This window comes from Ascaphus truei, chromosome 10 (genome assembly GCF_040206685.1).
Source record: "Ascaphus truei isolate aAscTru1 chromosome 10, aAscTru1.hap1, whole genome shotgun sequence".
Lineage (NCBI taxonomy): Eukaryota > Metazoa > Chordata > Amphibia > Anura > Ascaphidae > Ascaphus > Ascaphus truei.
The window spans coordinates 28,566,959-28,587,811 of NC_134492.1; the positions used below are offsets into that span (position 1 = coordinate 28,566,959).

Here is a 20,853-nt window from a genome sequence, read left to right on the forward strand (position 1 = left end):
GTCTAATGATACAGTGTGTATCATACAATGCAAACACGAGTCAGCGCGAGTGGTCAGTGCGAGTGGTCAGCGCGAGTGGTCAGCGCGAGTGGTCAGCGCGAGTGGTCAGCACCTCGTGCTGCTCCTGCAGCAGTTTCAGCAGCTGAGTGTACACGTCCTCCGAGTTCTGCGGCGGCCGCGCGTCCTCGTGCTCGATAACAACAAAGCCGTTGTCGTCGTCCGTCAGGGGGGAGGGCAGCTGGCGAGACACAATAAGACCACAGGGTGGAATGGTCAGCCAGAGGGGTTCAGAAGATCCGTCCTCCCCACCCCTATCCCAGTGAGTATTTGCACCCGGGCAGGTACACATCTATTCAGCGCATTTAGTTTTAAAGCCCAGAAACCCCCACACATTACAGGTTACTTTATGACGTTGAATGGGTTACATGGCAACATCAAACCCTAGAGGGGGGTCTCTCGCTTTCTTTAGATTAACTGGGGGGTCTCTGAGTAACAAAAAAAAGGTACGTTAGCTTTGACGCAGATAATGCAGAATAAATAAGTAATTCAGCATTAGGTGATACCTTTTTATTTGGACTCACAATTGATATTATAAGAAACTTTCGAGAGTTCTCTCTTTTCCTCATTGCTGGAACGGAGTAAGAGAGGAGAACTCTCGAAAGCTTGTCTTATAATGTGTGTGTGTGTCTTTATTTATATAGCGCCATTAATGTACATAGTGTTCACAGCAGTAATACACGTGACAATCATATAAATAACAAATAATACAAATAAAACATAAAGGGAATAAGCGCTTCAGACATTAAAGTAACATTTAGGAAAAGGAGTCCCTGCTCTGAAGAGCTTACAATCTAACTGGTAAGTAGGAAGAACGTACAGAGACACTAGGAGGGTGTTCTGGTAAGTGCGTCTGCAGGGGCTAAGGTTTGTGTATGAGGTGTATAGCATCAGCCACGGAGCTACCCATATACTTCCTTAAGCAGGTGTGTTTTAAGGTGGGTCTTAAAAGGTGGATAGAGCGGGTACTAGTCGGATATTGAGAGGAATGGCATTCCAGAGGTGTGGGGCAGTCAGGGAGACAGGTTTAAGGGGGGAGAGGACTTTAGATACAAAGGAGGTAGAGAGAAGACATCCTTGAGCAGAACGCAAGAGTCGGGATGGTGTATAGCGAGAAATTAGGGCTGAGATGTAAGGAGGGGCAGAAGAGTGTAAAGCTTTAAAAGTGAGGAGGATATAATATATAATAGCAATTTAGTCCAAATAAAAAAGTTATAACCTGATGCTGAAGTACTTATTTACTGTGCTCTATCACAACTGGACTAACACGGCTATTTCTATTTCATTCTTCGATGCAGAGAAAGAATTGTAACTTTTGCGCCATTGCGTCTGCGCTAAATGATCCTAGTTTATGGTAAGAGGGAAAATAAAAGAGAAGGACAGACCCTACAATCCCCCCCACAAATACTCTCCAAATCCCACACGGACACACAGGGCAGAACAGGGGATACAATGAAGCCGAAATAAAGATGCCTAAGCATCAGATCAACAGCAAAACGACCTTGTTATACAGATGACATGATCTCTCCTACATTTAACCCTTTCTCCACCCCTCTGGCAGTGAAGGGGTTACAGGACAGCAGACAGGATCGGGTAGGAGTAAGAGGCTCCCAATCAGAGCTGGATATATTCTAACCTTGGAAATGTCCACGTGTCCTCCGCTCTTCACGAGATCGATGTTCGCCTGCAGGCTGTGGGCAGCTCTCATGTGCAGTTTGGCTTGTTCCAGGTCGTTCTTCTGCTTGGCCTGAAGAGCAGCTTTCCTGCACTGGTCCCTCCTGTTCTCCAAGAACTCCAGCTGCTCCATCGCTGGAAGAGACCCGGGATGTGATCAATGTTAGGGGTGTCACTGAAAGGGGGGGGGGGGAGGGGGGTGAACTCTCTGCTGCTTCCTACTGATTTCTGTACAAACTACAAAGTTCTCCTTTTTAAGGCTCTCCACTCCTTCGCACCTCCGTATATCTCGCCTCATACCGCTCGTTAAACACACCTCCATATATCTCCCCTCTGCACCTCCCAAGGTTGTCTCCTCTTTGCACCTACTACCTCTACAGCCTTTCCCGTCTTAAACCTTGTCCCCATCTATTGTTCTAAGGAACGCTCTTCCACTCAATATTCATCAAGCACCTTCACTTTCCACATTGAAACCCAGCTGAAAATCCACCTGTTTAAAGAAGCATCTCATTAAATGTTCCACGCCTCTAATACAAACTCCCGATGCACCTGACCCAACTTCTAATAATGCCCTTTTACTACCAATGTGTCTGTAAGCCTCCCAACGTAACACGTTGATTGTAAGCTCTACGAGGCAGGATCTCCCTTTGCATTAAGTTGCACATATCCCAATTTTTTGTAATTAATTTACCTTGTATTGTAATTTTGCAAAGCGCTGCGTACACTGGTCATTAGAATGATACCTGCGGGAGGAAGCTGCTCTCCGGACGCTGCTGGTGCTGGGGTCACAGCTGGTTTGGGTTTCTTCGCCTGGTTCAGAGAGGTCTCAGACAGAACCACGAGCGGCTTTACAATCTGAATTGGAGGTTTTGCTGGACGTTCATCCTGGAGTAGATAAGATCAATACTCAGCTTCCAACCTACAACCAGTGACTTTACTTAACTATTAAGCGTTGTGCCCAGTGGCACCGAGACGCAGTGTTGTGCCCAGTGACACCGAGACGCAGTGTTGTGCCGTGACACCGAGACGCAGTGTTGTGCCCAGTGACACCGAGACGCAGTGTTGTGCCCAGTGACACCGAGACGCAGTGTTGTGCCCAGTGACACCGAGACGCAGTGTTGTGCCCAGTGACACCGAGACGCAGTGTTGTGCCCAGTGACACCGAGACGTTGTGTTGTGCCCAGTGACACCGAGACGCAGTGTTGTGCCCAGTGACACCGAGACGCAGTGTTGTGCCCAGTGACACCGAGACGTTGTGTTGTGCCCAGTGACACCGAGACGCATTGTTGTGCCCAGTGACACCGAGACGCAGTGTTGTGCCCAGTGGCACCGAGACGTTGTGTTGTGCCCAGTGACACCGAGACGCAGTGTTGTGCCCAGTGACACCGAGACGCAGTGTTGTGCCCAGTGACACCGAGACGCAGTGTTGTGCCCAGTGACACCGAGACGCAGTGTTGTGCCCAGTGACACCGAGACGCAGTGTTGTGCCCAGTGACACCGAGACGCAGTGTTGTGCCCAGTGACACCGAGACGTTGTGTTGTGCCCAGTGACACCGAGACGTTGTGTTGTGCCCAGTGACACCGAGACGTTGTGTTGTGCCCAGTGACACCGAGACGCAGTGTTGTGCCCAGTGACACCGAGACGTTGTGTTGTGCCCAGTGACACCGAGACGCAGTGTTGTGCCCAGTGACACCGAGACGCAGTGTTGTGCCCAGTGACACCGAGACGCATTGTTGTGCCGTGACACCGAGACGCAGTGTTGTGCCGTGACACCGAGACGCAGTGTTGTGCCCAGTGACACCGAGACGCAGTGTTGTGCCCAGTGACACCGAGACGCAGTGTTGTGCCCAGTGACACCGAGACGCAGTGTTGTGCCCAGTGACACCGAGACGCAGTGTTGTGCCCAGTGACACCGAGACGCAGTGTTGTGCCCAGTGACACCGAGACGCAGTGTTGTGCCCAGTGACACCGAGACGCAGTGTTGTGCCCAGTGACACCGAGACGCAGTGTTGTGCCCAGTGACACCGAGACGCAGTGTTGTGCCCAGTGACACCGAGACGCAGTGTTGTGCCCAGTGACACCGAGACGTTGTGTTGTGCCCAGTGACACCGAGACGCAGTGTTGTGCCCAGTGACACCGAGACGCAGTGTTGTGCCCAGTGACACCGAGACGCATTGTTGTGCCGTGACACCGAGACGCAGTGTTGTGCCCAGTGACACCGAGACGCAGTGTTGTGCCCAGTGACACCGAGACGCAGTGTTGTGCCCAGTGACACCGAGACGCAGTGTTGTGCCCAGTGACACCGAGACGCAGTGTTGTGCCCAGTGACACCGAGACGCAGTGTTGTGCCCAGTGACACCGAGACGCATTGTTGTGCCGTGACACCGAGACGCAGTGTTGTGCCCAGTGACACCGAGACGCAGTGTTGTGCCGTGACACCGAGACGCAGTGTTGTGCCCAGTGACACCGACGCAGTGTTGTGCCCAGTGACACCGAGACGCAGTGTTGTGCCGTGACACCGAGACGCAGTGTTGTGCCCAGTGACACCGAGACGCAGTGTTGTGCCCAGTGACACCGAGACGCAGTGTTGTGCCCAGTGACACCGAGACGCAGTGTTGTGCCCAGTGACACCGAGACGCAGTGTTGTGCCCAGTGACACCGAGACGCAGTGTTGTGCCCAGTGACACCGAGACGCATTGTTGTGCCGTGACACCGAGACGCAGTGTTGTGCCCAGTGACACCGAGACGCAGTGTTGTGCCCAGTGACACCGAGACGCAGTGTTGTGCCCAGTGACACCGAGACGTTGTGTTGTGCCCAGTGACACCGAGACGCAGTGTTGTGCCCAGTGACACCGAGACGCAGTGTTGTGCCCAGTGACACCGAGACGTTGTGTTGTGCCCAGTGACACCGAGACGCATTGTTGTGCCCAGTGACACCGAGACGCAGTGTTGTGCCCAGTGACACCGAGACGCAGTGTTGTGCCCAGTGACACCGACGCAGTGTTGTGCCCAGTGACACCGAGACGTTGTGTTGTGCCCAGTGACACCGAGACGCAGTGTTGTGCCCAGTGACACCGAGACGCAGTGTTGTGCCCAGTGACACCGAGACGCAGTGTTGTGCCCAGTGACACCGAGACGTTGTGTTGTGCCCAGTGACACCGAGACGCAGTGTTGTGCCCAGTGACACCGAGACGCAGTGTTGTGCCCAGTGACACCGAGACGTTGTGTTGTGCCCAGTGACACCGAGACGCATTGTTGTGCCCAGTGACACCGAGACGCAGTGTTGTGCCCAGTGACACCGAGACGCAGTGTTGTGCCCAGTGACACCGAGACGCAGTGTTGTGCCCAGTGACACCGAGACGCAGTGTTGTGCCCAGTGACACCGAGACGTTGTGTTGTGCCCAGTGACACCGAGACGTTGTGTTGTGCCCAGTGACACCGAGACGTTGTGTTGTGCCCAGTGACACCGAGACGCAGTGTTGTGCCCAGTGACACCGAGACGTTGTGTTGTGCCCAGTGACACCGAGACGCAGTGTTGTGCCCAGTGACACCGAGACGCAGTGTTGTGCCCAGTGACACCGAGACGCAGTGTTGTGCCGTGACACCGAGACGCAGTGTTGTGCCCAGTGACACCGAGACGTTGTGTTGTGCCCAGTGACACCGAGACGTTGTGTTGTGCCCAGTGACACCGAGACGTTGTGTTGTGCCCAGTGACACCGAGACGCAGTGTTGTGCCCAGTGACACCGAGACGTTGTGTTGTGCCCAGTGACACCGAGACGCATTGTTGTGCCGTGACACCGAGACGCAGTGTTGTGCCCAGTGACACCGAGACGCATTGTTGTGCCGTGACACCGAGACGCAGTGTTGTGCCCAGTGACACCGAGACGCAGTGTTGTGCCCAGTGACACCGAGACGCATTGTTGTGCCGTGACACCGAGACGCAGTGTTGTGCCCAGTGACACCGAGACGCAGTGTTGTGCCCAGTGACACCGAGACGCATTGTTGTGCCGTGACACCGAGACGCAGTGTTGTGCCCAGTGACACCGAGACGCTGTGTTGTGCCCAGTGACACCGAGACGCTGTGTTGTGCCCAGTGACACCGAGACGCAGTGTTGTGCCCAGTGACACCGAGACGTTGTGTTGTGCCCAGTGACACCGAGACGCAGTGTTGTGCCCAGTGACACCGAGACGCAGTGTTGTGCCCAGTGACACCGAGACGCAGTGTTGTGCCCAGTGACACCGAGACGCTGTGTTGTGCCCAGTGACACCGAGACGCAGTGTTGTGCCCAGTGACACCGAGACGCAGTGTTGTGCCCAGTGACACCGAGACGTTGTGTTGTGCCCAGTGACACCGAGACGCAGTGTTGTGCCCAGTGACACCGAGACGCAGTGTTGTGCCCAGTGACACCGAGACGTTGTGTTGTGCCCAGTGACACCGAGACGCAGTGTTGTGCCCAGTGACACCGAGACGCAGTGTTGTGCCCAGTGACACCGAGACGTTGTGTTGTGCCCAGTGACACCGAGACGTTGTGTTGTGCCCAGTGACACCGAGACGTTGTGTTGTGCCCAGTGACACCGAGACGTTGTGTTGTGCCCAGTGACACCGAGACGTTGTGTTGTGCCCAGTGACACCGAGACGTTGTGTTGTGCCCAGTGACACCGAGACGTTGTGCCCAGTGACATCGAGACGTTGTGTTGTGCCCAGTGACACCGGGACGTTGTGTTGTGCCCAGTGACACCGGGACGTTGTGTTGTGCCCAGTGACACCGGGATGTTGTGTTGGACCCAGTGACACCGTTGTGTTGCGGACACACATCAGATCTATCCCTGATGAAGAAGCTTGCTCAGCTTCGAAACGCGTTGGATTATATCTATATACATTTTTATCCTATGTGGTACCTTTAGTGTATTTGTTTTGCCATTATTGTGTGTCCCAGCTATTTTGAGCTTTTAATTGGACTCATGCAGCCCCTGGCCCAGCCGCTTGGACTTGCCCTGCACATAGCTGCGTCCCTACGGGTGACGTCATACTGGCGCTCGTCTACCGGGACTGATTCCTCATGCTGAGCAGTGTTTGACCTGACTGCGTTCGGGACTATCTTCTCGTGTGCCCACGCCGACAGCAATACAACTGCTTGGAGCCAACTTGTTGCTCGCGCTGAACGTGGGAGACAAGGATAGATGGTCCGGGCTGTTTCCAGTTCCACTCTTTGGATCATCCGGCTGCAGACTGCTGATACCACGCCAGATACAGAGGGCTGCTAGATCTTGCCGTGTGGTAACATTTGTGTGTTGATACACGTAAATGCCAATGTTATATGTTTTAAATGTACGCACATTACTCACCAATTTTACTTACATTTTGATCTTGATATACTTCACTATTTGCGTTTTGCGCTTTTTTTCTTGTCTCCATTTCTAGATCGTGAGAGTGCCGAGCCACTCTCTATTTAAAGCTGCATACGCCCACTACCAACGGTTTTGTATGGTTGTATATATATATATATATATATTTTTTTTTTTCACTTCCACAGTAGGGTTGTGCCTTATAATCTTCACTCAATGTTCAGTGTATAAACCAATTTATAAGGAATTTTATTTATAGACACTGTCTTTCACACATTTAAGTTGTTTTGGGGTTGCGCACTATATTCTTTGTACACATCAGATCTGCCTGTGATGACTTATGATTTTTCCATCACTAAATTTGTAACAATTGTTCCTATATATTTGTGTTTACAACATGATGGTAATTTAAGGGGCCATTTAGTGAGGGCGTTACACATTTACATCTCTTAGATAGAGAAGTATGGGTGTATGGGGTTTCATACTGCGCATCCATTGGTGACGTACACACTATTTACGGTTTGGCAGTTGTATGGGTCTATTTTACTGACTCTGTTACAGTTTGCCTGTAGGGGGAATTCTCAGTGTCGATCGGTGAATGCAGCTATCTGACTGCACGGACTGCGCACACATTTATATCCATACTGCAGCGGCTGATTTATACACGCCAATGCCAACCGGCACATTTGTTTGGGTGGGAATTTATGGCGAGGCAGACATGCAGATTTTGACGGCCTACGCCAGGCCTGCACAACATACGGTACGCGTGGGCACATGCGGCCCACCTTGACTCACTGTGCGGCCCGCGATGACTTTGGGGAGTAATATTCATTGTTATTACCAAGGCCGCAGCCAGGCTGGGAGAGCGCTTGCTGGCGCTCGAGCGCCGTGACGTCAGGTGCTGGGCGATTCCTGGCGAGCGTGTACCGGGTCTGTTACAGCATTACCTGTGCATGTGCACGGGTTCTGTTACAGCATTACCTGTGCATGTGCACGGGGTCTGTTACAGCATTACCTGTGTGTGTGTACGGGGTCTGTTACAGCATTACCTGTGCATGTGCACGGGGTCTGTTACAGCATTACCTGTGTGTGTGTACGGGGTCTGTTACACATTACCTGTACGTGTGTGTACGGGGTCTGTTACAGCATTACCTGTGTGTGTGTGTACGGGGTCTGTTACAGCATTACCTGTGTGTGTACGGGTTCTGTTACAGCATTACCTGTGTGTGTGTACGGGTTCTGTTACAGCATTACCTGTGCGTGTGCACGGGGTCTGTTACAGCATTACCTGTGTGTGTGTACGGGTTCTGTTACAGCATTACCTGTGCGTGTGCACGGGGTCTGTTACAGCATTACCTGTGTGTGTGTGTACGGGGTCTGTTATAGCATTACCTGTGTGTGTGTGTACGGGGTCTGTTACAGAATTACCTGTGTGCGTGTGCACGGCGTCTGTTACAGCATTACCTGTGTGTGTGTACGGGTTCTGTTACAGCATTACCTGTGCGTGTGCACGGGGTCTGTTACAGCATTACCTGTGTGTGTGTGTACGGGGTCTGTTACAGCATTACCTGTGTGTGTGCACGGGCTCTGTTACAGCATTACCTGTGCGTGTGCACGGGGTCTGTTACAGCATTACCTGTGCGTGTGCACAGGGTCTGTTACAGCATTACCTGTGCGTGTGTACGGGGTCTGTTACAGCATTACCTGTGCGTGTGCACGGCGTCTGTTACAGCATTACCTGTGCATGTGCACGGGGTCTGTTACAGCATTACCTGTGTGTGTGTGTGTGCGGCGTCTGTTACAGCATTACCTGTGTGTGTGTGTACGGCGTCTGTTACAGCATTACCTGTGTGTGTGTACGGGTTCTGTTACAGCATTACCTGTGTGTGTGTACGGGGTCTGTTACAGCATTACCTGTGTGTGTGTGTACGGGGTCTGTTACAGCATTACCTGTGTGTGTGTGTACAGGGTCTGTTACAGCATTACCTGTGTGTGTGCACGGGGTCTGTTACAGCATTACCTGTGTGTGTGTGTACGGGGTCTGTTACAGCATTACCTGTGTGTGTGTGTACAGGGTCTGTTACAGCATTACCTGTGCGTGTGCACCGGGTCTGTTACAGCATTACCTGTGCGTGTGTACGGGGTCTGTTACAGCATTACCTGTGCGTGTGCACGGGGTCTGTTACAGCATTACCTGTGTGTGTGTGTACGGGGTCTGTTACAGCATTACCTGTGTGTGTGTGTACGGGGTCTGTTACAGCATTACCTGTGCGTGTGTACGGGGTCTGTTACAGCATTACCTGTGCGTGTGCACGGGGTCTGTTACAGCATTACCTGTGCGTGTGCACGGGGTCTGTTACAGCATTACCTGTGCGTGTGCACGGGGTCTGTTACAGCATTAGCATTGATACATTGTTGCTAATTCACTGCCCCTTTTCGTATCTTTTTAAATTTCTTAATTGCACTTTTTTTTCCTGTTTTTTTAACAGAACTGCATTTGAAATTTGTATATAAATGTGTGTTTTATAAAAGCAAAAGTCAATACATTCTAATTTTTATTGTGTTTTATTTTAAATTGGATTTGAATATATATTTTCAATGTGACACAGAGTTTCTTTGGAACAGATATATCACCAGTCCCAGAAATATGAATGTTGCCAGGATCATTTTGTTACATTGTATCATCCTCTCATCTAGCTAGAGATTTAAACAATCTTGGGAAATTACACTGATGTCCATAATAGCTGGAATGTCCCGCACAGTATAGGACATCTCCTGAGAAACATCCCGTATTGTACAGGATATCCCCTGAGGAAAGTTCCGCAAAGTATAGGACATCCTCTGTCTGAGGAACGTCCCCTCACAGTGTAGGACATCTCTGAAGAAACATCTCTCACAGTATGGGACATCTCCTGAGGAACGTCCCTTATAGTATAGGACATCTCCAGAGGCATGTCCCACGCACAGCAAAGGACATCTCCTGAGGAATGTCCCTCACAGTATGGGACATCTCCTGAAGAACGTCCCCCGCACAGTATAGAACATCTCCCGAGGAATGTACCGCATAGTATGGGACATCTCCTGAAAAACGTCCCTCACAGTATAGGACATCTCCCGAGGAACGTCCCGCACAGTATGGGACATCTCCTGAAGAACGTCCCCTGCACAGTATAGGACATCTCCCGAGGAACGTCCCGCACAGTATGGGACATCTCCTGAAGAACGTCCCCCGCACAGTACAGGACATCTCCCGAGGAATGTACCGCACAGAATAGGACATCTCCTGAAGAACGTCCCCCTCACAGTATAGGACATCTCCTGAAGAACGTCCCCTGCACAGTACAGGACATCTCCTGAAGAACGTCCCACGCACAGTACAGGACATCTCCCGAGGAAAGTCCCGCACAGTACAGGACATCTCCTGAAGAACGTCCCACGCACAGTACAGGACATCTCCCGAGGAAAGTCCCGCACAGTATGGGACATCTCCTGAGAAACATCCCGCATCGTACATTACATCCCCAGAGGAAAGTCCCGGACATCCTCTGAGGAACGCGAGTAGGGGGGATTGCATGAAGACGGCACAGTGCATAGAATTGTGATCTTCATTAATCCCTGCGGAGTTCCCACAGGACGGCAGAGAAATACGAAATAAAGGCACCCGATATTTACCTCCCTCTCGTCCTCCCCCTCCTCTGCGTTTGCCAAGGTTTCGGCAGCCTCCAGCGCTCTCTCCACACTCCCCTCCCCCTCTGTGTGCTCCACGCCGGGGAGTGGAGGGAAGCCTGTGATGGGACCACAACATACATTTGTATAACCGCACAGCGCAGGGACGGGTCACTTTGCAAACAAGGCCACTGTTTATTGATGGGTTACAACCAGGGGGTGGCCAACTCCAGGCCTCAAGAGCTACCAACAGGTCAGGTTGTCAGGATATCCCTGCTTCAGACCAGGTGAGCCATCTGTGCTGAAGCAGAGATATCCTGAAAACCTGAACTGTTGGTAGCCATTGAGGACTGGAGTTGGCTACCACTGGGTTATATGAAAGCAGCAATGAGTTGCTGGCCTCTGGCAGTGAATGGGTTAAGAAGTCAAGTGAACGGTTCCCAGCACAGGAACTTACCAGGAGGGACCGGGAGCTCGGCCAGGTTCACCTGTCTGCCGGCCTTCTGAGCCCGGATGGCATCCTGGTATTGCTGGAGACAAAGGGGACTGGTTACAGATCAGACAAAGAGAAGCGGGGACAGCGTGCGATTCCAACGGAACAGCTCACAGTGCCACTGAGAAAGCGGGGGGTGTATCAGTAAGGCCTCAGTCCCAGTGATCCGACCGCCATGGCGTGCGCGGCACAAGCAAAGAGACGGCCTTCTATGGGGTGGGCCCCAGTCAGTGTGTGTGCGCACGCTTACAAAGCGCGATGGCGCGACTGCATGTAGAGAAGACAAGAATTTTGTCTTTCCGTGCGGCGACGGCGTCACATGGTTGACTGCCAACCAATCATAGTGCAGATACCCTTCCCACCTCCTCGGTATTTACATTAAATCAGATTAGGCAGGTAATAGCACTAAAACTATTCATTCAAAGCACTTAAAAAAATATAATACTTATATTAGTAATTGTGCCACAGTCTGCCCCACGATATTGTATTCTCACACTGCGGGAGCCCCTAATGTACATCGTCCCAGTCTGCCCCACGATATTGTATTCTCACACTGCGGGAGCCCCTAATGTACATCGTCCCAGTCTGCCCCACGATATTGTATTCTCACACTGCGGGAACCCCTAATGTACATCGTCCCAGTCTGCCCCACGATATTGTATTCTCACACTGCGGGAGCCCCTAATGTACATCGTCCCAGTCTGCCCCACGATATTGTATTCTCACACTGCGGGAGCCCCTAATGTACATCGTCCCAGTCTGCCCCACGATATTGTATTCTCACACTGCGGGAGCCCCTAATGTACATCGTCCCAGTCTGCCCCACGATATTGTATTCTCACACTGCGGGAGCCCCTAATGTACATCGTCACTGTCTCCCCACGATATTGTATTCTCACACTGCGGGAACCCCTAATGTACATCGTCCCAGTCTGCCCCACGATAATGTATTCTCACACTGCGGGAGCCCCTAATGTACATCGTCCCAGTCTGCCCCACGATATTGTACTCTCCCACTGCGGGAGCCCCTAATGTACATCGTCCCAGTCTGGCCCACGATATTGTATTCTCACACTGCTGGAACCCCTAATGTACATCGTCACTGTCTCCCCACGATATTGTATTCTCACACTGCGGGAACCCCTAATGTACATCGTCCCAGTCTGCCCCACGATAATGTATTCTCACACTGCGGGAACCCCTAATGTACATCGTCCCAGTCTGCCCCACGATATTGTATTCTCACACTGCCGGAGCCCCTAATGTACATCGTTCCAGTCTGCCCCACGATATTGTATTCTCACACTGCGGGAGCCCCTAATGTACATCGTCCCAGTCTGCCCCACGATATTGTATTCTCACACTGCGGGAGCCCCTAATGTACATCGTCCCAGTCTGCCCCACGATATTGTATTCTCACACTGCGGGAGCCCCTAATGTACATCGTCCCAGTCTGCCCCACGATATTGTATTCTCACACTGCGGGAGCCCCTAATGTACATCGTCCCAGTCTGCCCCACGATATTGTATTCTCACACTGCGGGAGCCCCTAATGTACATCGTCCCAGTCTGCCCCACGATATTGTATTCTCACACTGCGGGAGCCCCTAATGTACATCGTCCCAGTCTGCCCCACGATATTGTATTCTCACACTGCGGGAGCCCCTAATGTACATCGTCACTGTCTCCCCACGATATTGTATTCTCACACTGCGGGAGCCCCTAATGTACATCGTCCCAGTCTGCCCCACGATATTGTATTCTCACACTGCGGGAGCCCCTAATGTACATCGTCACTGTCTCCCCACGATATTGTATTCTCACACTGCGGGAGCCCCTAATGTACATCGTCCCAGTCTGCCCCACGATATTGTATTCTCACACTGCGGGAGCCCCTAATGTACATCGTCCCAGTCTGCCCCACGATATTGTATTCTCACACTGCGGGAGCCCCTAATGTACATCGTCCCAGTCTGCCCCACGATATTGTATTCTCACACTGCGGGAGCCCCTAATGTACATCGTCCCAGTCTGCCCCACGATATTGTATTCTCACACTGCGGGAGCCCCTAATGTACATCGTCCCAGTCTGCCCCACGATAATGTATTCTCACACTGCGGGAGCCCCTAATGTACATCGTCCCAGTCTGCCCCACGATATTGTATTCTCACACTGCGGGAGCCCCTAATGTACATCGTCACAGTCTCCCCACGATATTGTATTCTCACACTGCGGGAGCCCCTAATGTACATCGTCCCAGTCTGCCCCACGATAATGTATTCTCACACTGCGGGAGCCCCTAATGTACATCGTCCCAGTCTGCCCCACGATATTGTATTCTCACACTGCGGGAGCCCCTAATGTACATCGTCACTGTCTGCCCCACGATAATGTATTCTCACACTGCGGGAGCCCCTAATGTACATCGTCCCAGTCTGCCCCACGATAATGTATTCTCACACTGCGGGAGCCCCTAATGTACATCGTCCCAGTCTGCCCCACGATATTGTATTCTCCCACTGCGGGAGCCCCTAATGTACATCGTCACTGTCTCCCCACGATATTGTATTCTCACACTGCGGGAACCCCTAATGTACATCGTCCCAGTCTGCCCCACGATATTGTATTCTCACACTGCGGGAGCCCCTAATGTACATCGTCACAGTCTGCCCCACGATATTGTATTCTCACACTGCGGGAGCCCCTAATGTACATCGTCCCAGTCTGCCCCACGATATTGTATTCTCACACTGCGGGAGCCCCTAATGTACATCGTCCCAGTCTGCCCCACGATAATGTATTCTCACACTGCGGGAGCCCCTAATGTACATCGTCCCAGTCTGCCCCACGATATTGTATTCTCACACTGCGGGAACCCCTAATGTACATCGTCCCAGTCTGCCCCACGATATTGTATTCTCACACTGCGGGAACCCCTAATGTACATCGTCCCAGTCTGCCCCACGATAATGTATTCTCACACTGCGGGAACCCCTAATGTACATCGTCCCAGTCTGCCCCACGATAATGTATTCTCACACTGCGGGAGCCCCTAATGTACATCGTCCCAGTCTGCCCCACGATAATGTATTCTCACACTGCGGGAACCCCTAATGTACATCGTCCCAGTCTGCCCCACGATATTGTATTCTCACACTGCGGGAACCCCTAATGTACATCGTCCCAGTCTGCCCCACGATAATGTATTCTCACACTGCGGGAGCCCCTAATGTACATCGTCCCAATCTGCCCCACGATAATGTATTCTCACACTGCTGGGCTACAACGTTATAAAATGCATGTTCAGCTATGAAACAAGCAGTGAAAGGATTAGAGAAGTGGTTACATGACATGTTATGTTAAATAACCTGTGCAGCCGTAGTGATAAGGCAGCAGTCCCCAGAATCCCCCCCCCCCCAGTCCTTCTCCTACCCTCCTCTCCCTCTCCCCCCCTCCGCACCTTGACGATCCGCTCGTGCATCCTCGCCTTCCTGTCGTCTCCGCTTCCCTTGGCTTGCTGTGCTGCAGCTCTGTACCTCTCCATCCGCTGCTGCAGGGCTGGTAACACGGAGCTGGCGGCACCTCCAGGAGCACAGGGAACAGTTAAGGAGCTACTACCTGTCACCCACATTAACTCTTCCCAGTCAGAGGCCTGCAGAGGGTTACAAAGCTCCGCTCTGTCTCAGTTTAATCCAGTTCACTGCCAAATAGTAATGGCAAGGAATTGCAAATATAAGAAAGAGACGGGAGAATATATATATCATAGGAAAAAGGTGAATTATGTGTATCCAGTATCTCTGTATTGTATCCCAGAATATAATGTAACAGGAGATGTACATTTTCTGCAGGGCTCTCTGTGGACCCTTAATTAGAGATAGAGACCTATTGGGACCTGCAGGACATTCCCAGATTCCGGAAGCATCGGCAGTGGAGGTTTTTGTTGCAGAGATGAGATGTGTGCCAGTTTAACCTCTCTTGTATGCCCTTTATTAGAGATTCATATACATCATAATTAGCACGTAATTAGCACGTAATTAGCACGTAATTAGACGTGCAGCCTGGGATGGGGCCCAGCGCTCTCTCTGCCTCGCTCCTTATTTAAAGCGGGATTCTTTATTGTAGTTTAGATTTTTAGGACATTTTATTTGCTTGTTTCCTACAACTTTTTCTGTACAAAAAAAAAAACCACCCCTCTAGATTTCCGTTTATCCCTCGTCCCCTCACACAGTATCATCGTGTCCCAGTATACTCCAGAACAGCGGTGCGCAAAGTGGGGGCGCAAGATTTTCTGTTACAGAGGCCCCGCGCTTCCCCGAAGGGATTTAAAATAAATGCCGGGGATTGCGCGAGGTCTCTGTAACTTTTCACTTACCTGGAGTTCCAGCGGCATGTCTCTGTGGCAACCGGCAAATGACGCCACGGGGTCATGTGATGTCACATGACGCCGGAGCCGTGTAGGGAGGGGGGCGCGAGCCAGAGGGGAGAGGAGACAGGGGGGCGCATGTTGGTATGTTTGCGCACCCCTACTCCAGAACATTCAAGACCGGCCTCCCCCTCCTCTACAGAATACGGGACCCGCCGCCTCCTGTTCCCCCTGTCACCTGGAGTGTTAGCAGTGCTGGGCTCAGTCGGGGGAGATAATGCTGCCTGCATGGGCGTCTTGGGTCCAGCGACTTCCACGTCAGGACCTGGAGGAAAGAATAATGAGCTTTTCTCACACGTACTCTGAGACCGCACGGTGTCACGGGATGAATGTGACGCTGTACTTACCGTCAGGAGCTGGAGGCATGTTACTGAGATCCACAGGCTGCCCACTCTCCAGCGCTTCTATCACCGCGCTAAATTTCTACCGCAAGGGAAAAGACAAATCTCATTAAAGCACAATGTTCTCCCACCCCGTGATGTCTCCGCGCCCGCTTTCTTTGCAGGTTGCGATTTCTTTTATTGGACCAACATGGAAATGACACGGAACATCCAGGAATTATTCCCAGGCTGCGTTAGTCAAATGTATCAAAACCTGCAGAGTCCCATCTGGTCCTGCGCAGGAATTATCTGGTCCTGCTCAGGAATGATCTGGTCCTGCGCAGGAATGATCTGGTCCTGCGCAGGAATGATCTGGTCCTGCGCAGGAATGATCTGGTCCTGCGCAGGAATGATCTGGTCCTGCGCAGGAATGATCTGGTCCTGCGCAGGAATGATCTGGTCCTGCGCAGGAACGCAGGAATTATCTGGTCCTGCGCAGGAATGATCTGGTCCTGCGCAGGAATGATCTGGTCCTGCGCAGGAATGATCTGGTCCTGCGCAGGAATGATCTGGTCCTGCGCAGGAATGATCTGGTCCTGCGCAGGAATGATCTGGTCCTGCGCAGGAATGATCTGGTCCTGCGCAGGAATGATCTGGTCCTGCGCAGGAATGATCTGGTCCTGCGCAGGAATGATCTGGTCCTGCGCAGGAATGATCTGGTCCTGCGCAGGAATGATCTGGTCCTGCGCAGGAATGATCTAGTCCTGCGCAGGAATTATCTATTTTTTTTTTGAGGATCAGCAACAAATAAATTAATTAATCTGTAAATACAAATCTATTAGTTCTGTGACAGAGCGATGCATCCAGCCCCAAAAAGGCATTTTCAGACTAATCCCAATGTGCAGAGAAGCTGCTTCCCTTTGATTTCTTTTTTTAGTACCGTTTATATGAAAAGAGCACATGGAACCGAGCGGGGAAAAGAGCACATGGAACCGAGCGGGGAAAAGAGCACATGGAACTGAGCGGGGAAAAGAGCACATCGAACCGAGCGGGGAAAAGAGCACATCGAACCGAGCGGGGAAAAGAGCACATGGAACCGAGCGGGGAAAAGAGCACATCGAACCGAGCGGGGAAAAGAGCACATGGAACCGAGCGGGGAAAAGAGCACATGGAACCGAGCGGGGAAAAGAGCACATGGAACCGAGCGGGGAAAAGAGCACATGGAACCGAGCGGGGAAAAGAGCACATGGAACCGAGCGGGGAAAAGAGCACATGGAACCGAGCGGGGAAAAGAGCACATGGAACCGAGCGGGGAAAAGAGCACATGGAACCGAGCGGGGAAAAGAGCACATGGAACCGAGCGGGGAAAAGAGCACATGGAACCGAGCGGGGAAAAGAGCACATGGAACCGAGCGGGGAAAAGAGCACATGGAACCGAGCGGGGAAAAGAGCACATGGAACCGAGCGGGGAAAAGAGCACATGGAACCGAGCGGGGAAAAGAGCACATGGAACCGAGCGGGGAAAAGAGCACATGGAACCGAGCGGGGAAAAGAGCACATGGAACCGAGCGGGGAAAAGAGCACATGGAACCGAGCGGGGAAAAGAGCACATGGAACCGAGCGGGGAAAAGAGCACATGGAACCGAGCGGGGAAAAGAGCACATGGAACCGAGCGGGGAAAAGCGCACATGGAACCGAGCGGGGAAAAGCGCACATGGAACCGAGCGGGGAAAAGCGCACATGGAACCGAGCGGGGAAAAGAGCACATGGAACCGAGCGGGGAAAAGAGCACATGGAACCGAGCGGGGAAAAGAGCACATGGAACCGAGCGGGGAAAAGAGCACATGGAACCGAGCGGGGAAAAGAGCACATGGAACCGAGCGGGGAAAAGAGCACATGGAACCGAGCGGGGAAAAGAGCACATGGAACCGAGCGGGGAAAAGAGCACATGGAACCGAGCGGGGAAAAGAGCACATGGAACCGAGCGGGGAAAAGAGCACATGGAACCGAGCGGGGAAAGAGCACATCGAACAGAGCGGGGAAAAAGAGCACATGGAACCGAGCGGGGAAAAGAGCACATCGAACCGAGCGGGGAAAAAGAGCACATCGAACCGAGCGGGGAAAAGAGCACATCGAACCGAGCGGGGAAAAAGAGCACATGGAACCGAGCGGGGAAAAAGAGCACATGGAACCGAGCGGGGAAAAAGAGCACATGGAACCGAGCGGGGAAAAGAGCACATGGAACCGAGCGGGGAAAAAGAGCACATCGAACCGAGCGGGGAAAAGAGCACATCGAACCGAGCGGGGAAAAGAGCACATCGAACCGAGCGGGGAAAAGAGCACATCGAACCGAGCGGGGAAAAGAGCACATGGAACCGAGCGGGGAAAAGAGCACATGGAACCGAGCGGGGAAAAGAGCACATCGAACCGAGCGGGGAAAAGAGCACATGGAACCGAGCGGGGAAAAGAGCACATGGAACCGAGCGGGGAAAAGAGCACATGGAACCGAGCGGGGAAAGAGCACATCGAACCGAGCGGGGAAAAAGAGCACATCGAACCGAGCGGGGAAAAAGAGCACATCGAACCGAGCGGGGAAAAAGAGCACATCGAACCGAGCGGGGAAAAGAGCACATCGAACCGAGCGGGGAAAAGAGCACATCGAACCGAGCGGGGAAAAAGAGTACATCGATAAAGAGCACATGGAACCGAGCGGGGAAAAGAGCACATGGAACCGAGCAGGGAAAAGAGCACATGGAACCGAGCAGGGAAAAGAGCACATGGAACCGAGCGGGGAAAAGAGCACATCGAACCGAGCGGGGAAAAAAAGAGCACATCGAACCGAGCAGGGAAAAGAGCACATCGAACCGAGCAGGGAAAGTTCCTCCTCTCTGCAACAGGACATGCGGCAGGAAAGACTTTGGCTGCTACAGAAGCCTTTTTGAAAGCAGTCAATCACTGCTCTGCTTTCCGTCATCGCGCCTCACAATGCTTTGTATAGCGCATGGCATTATGGGGCGTGACTTTGTGAAGCAGAGCAGGGACTGACAGCTCAGACAAGTGGAATCTCGGCACACTGCAGCCTCTTTTCTAGACGTAATGGTGTATTGCACATGGGTTTATCACTTCAGGGACACATGTATATCTCTCGGGATGTACCTTGCTAATCTTCATATACTCCTTTGCCTGGTCCACGTCCCCACTCTGTTTGGCTCGGAGAGCGGCCATCTTGTATTCTCTCTGTCTTGTGAGCAGCAGGATTCTGGAGCCTATGCAAAACAAATCACATCTAAATCACATACATACATACATACATACATAGCTCATCATACTATATACATCATATACTGCAGTTATCATCACAATATATACTGTACAACACATACTACTGTTATCACCAGATATATACACACATACTGCTGTTATCACCAGATATATACACACATACTGCTGTTATCGGAGGCTCGTGGCGGGATCAGATCCACCTGAGACACAAACTCTGATATGATTTGTGCCGGAGTTATTAGGGGAGTCTAAGTAAATTCAGTTAGCGGTTATACAGGTAATTAAAAGACTCCTAGAAAAATGATATTTTGCTGCTGTTGAAAACGGCCGGTGGATTTGACAATAAAAGTGCATTATTAGAATGAAATAAGAAAGTAAAAGGACCAAGTGAGGCTGAGGACTAAAAGGAGTGTGAGTATTCAAATAAAGAGACAGCTAATGGCAGGTGCAGCACCTGTGGTATTTGTGGAGGGAGTGCCCGGGGTCACGGGTGTGTGTTGGGGGCTTATCCTACCCTGTACTTTGGCCAGAATATGCAACATAACCCCAATTAGAATGAAATATGAGAAATAGTTTAAGATGTGAGGGCCCTTATGCAGCATGGTCTAAGTGATAAGAAACGGTCAATGATTAGCAACTATCACTTGTGAGCACATTCACATGCTGGGTGGCCAGGCGGCTTCTCCAAAAATACTGGACACAATGGTGAAAGTTGCGACGCGTTTGAGACACAAAGACACACAGAGACACACACACACACACACACACACTCTCTCTCACCACTCCATGCTGTTTCCTTGTCTCCTTGGCCACACCCCCAGGATCCTGACACCTCCTCCTGATTGGCTGCATTACTCAGCAGCGAATCAGGATAGAGGAAACTGCCCCTAGCAACAGCCCTGCTCTCTCCTTGCTCAGGGTAATCCCGTGGCCCCCCAAGCCGGTCAGGTCACTATGTCCAGAGAGGTAATACCGGTATACACATACATGTCCAGTATTACCTCTCATTTTTTTACTCTACCGTGTCCTGTCCTAATACAGGACAGTCCGGTTCAATACTGGACACCTGGCAACCCTACTCACATGTTTCAGACAGGTCTGTAACCCCGTCTCTCCCTACTATCTCTTAGCATACATCACTTTCACTGCAGCCAGGGATTCTGGGTAATGACATGCAAATCAGCACTCACAGTGATTCACTCTTTGCTTCTTCTCCATTTTAACATGGACCCCCATCATCTTTTTCATGTCGCATTACACAGCTTTTCAGCACATCCTGGGTTATAGAAGTGCCCATCCAGTAAACCTACTCACAGACCGCTCTAAAGCGATCCATGTTAAAATGGACAAGATGCAAAAGGTGACACACTGTGTGCTCATTTGCATGTGATTACCCAGAATCCCGGGCTGCAGTGGAAGCACTGTGCCAAGTGATAATGGGGTAAGTCAGGGTTGCAGACGCCTGAGCCTTGAGAATGTGCTCACAAGTGGTATTTCTTTTTGCTGTACACTGGAGGGTTTTTGTCACTTTTTTACCCCCCATAACCTTTATAATGTGTGGTCAAACGTGATAAAACTTTGAGTTTTGG

The 20,853-nt window shown here is 51.6% G+C and overlaps 1 protein-coding gene across 1 annotated transcript in view; it reads right to left on the minus strand.

Moving 5' to 3' along the window:
• The window catches only part of CC2D1B (coiled-coil and C2 domain containing 1B), a 43,982-nt gene that overhangs the window by 10,926 nt on the left and 12,203 nt on the right, over positions 1 to 20,853 (minus strand). The window contains exons 8-16 of the mRNA XM_075616338.1: positions 19,139 to 19,248; positions 16,010 to 16,085; positions 15,841 to 15,927; positions 14,700 to 14,821; positions 11,203 to 11,275; positions 10,752 to 10,864; positions 2,475 to 2,616; positions 1,694 to 1,866; positions 113 to 238 (exon numbers count right to left, since the gene is read on the minus strand). Of these exons, the coding sequence (XP_075472453.1) occupies positions 113 to 238; positions 1,694 to 1,866; positions 2,475 to 2,616; positions 10,752 to 10,864; positions 11,203 to 11,275; positions 14,700 to 14,821; positions 15,841 to 15,927; positions 16,010 to 16,085; positions 19,139 to 19,248 (1,022 nt within the window). The remainder of the gene's footprint in view (positions 1 to 112; positions 239 to 1,693; positions 1,867 to 2,474; positions 2,617 to 10,751; positions 10,865 to 11,202; positions 11,276 to 14,699; positions 14,822 to 15,840; positions 15,928 to 16,009; positions 16,086 to 19,138; positions 19,249 to 20,853) is intronic.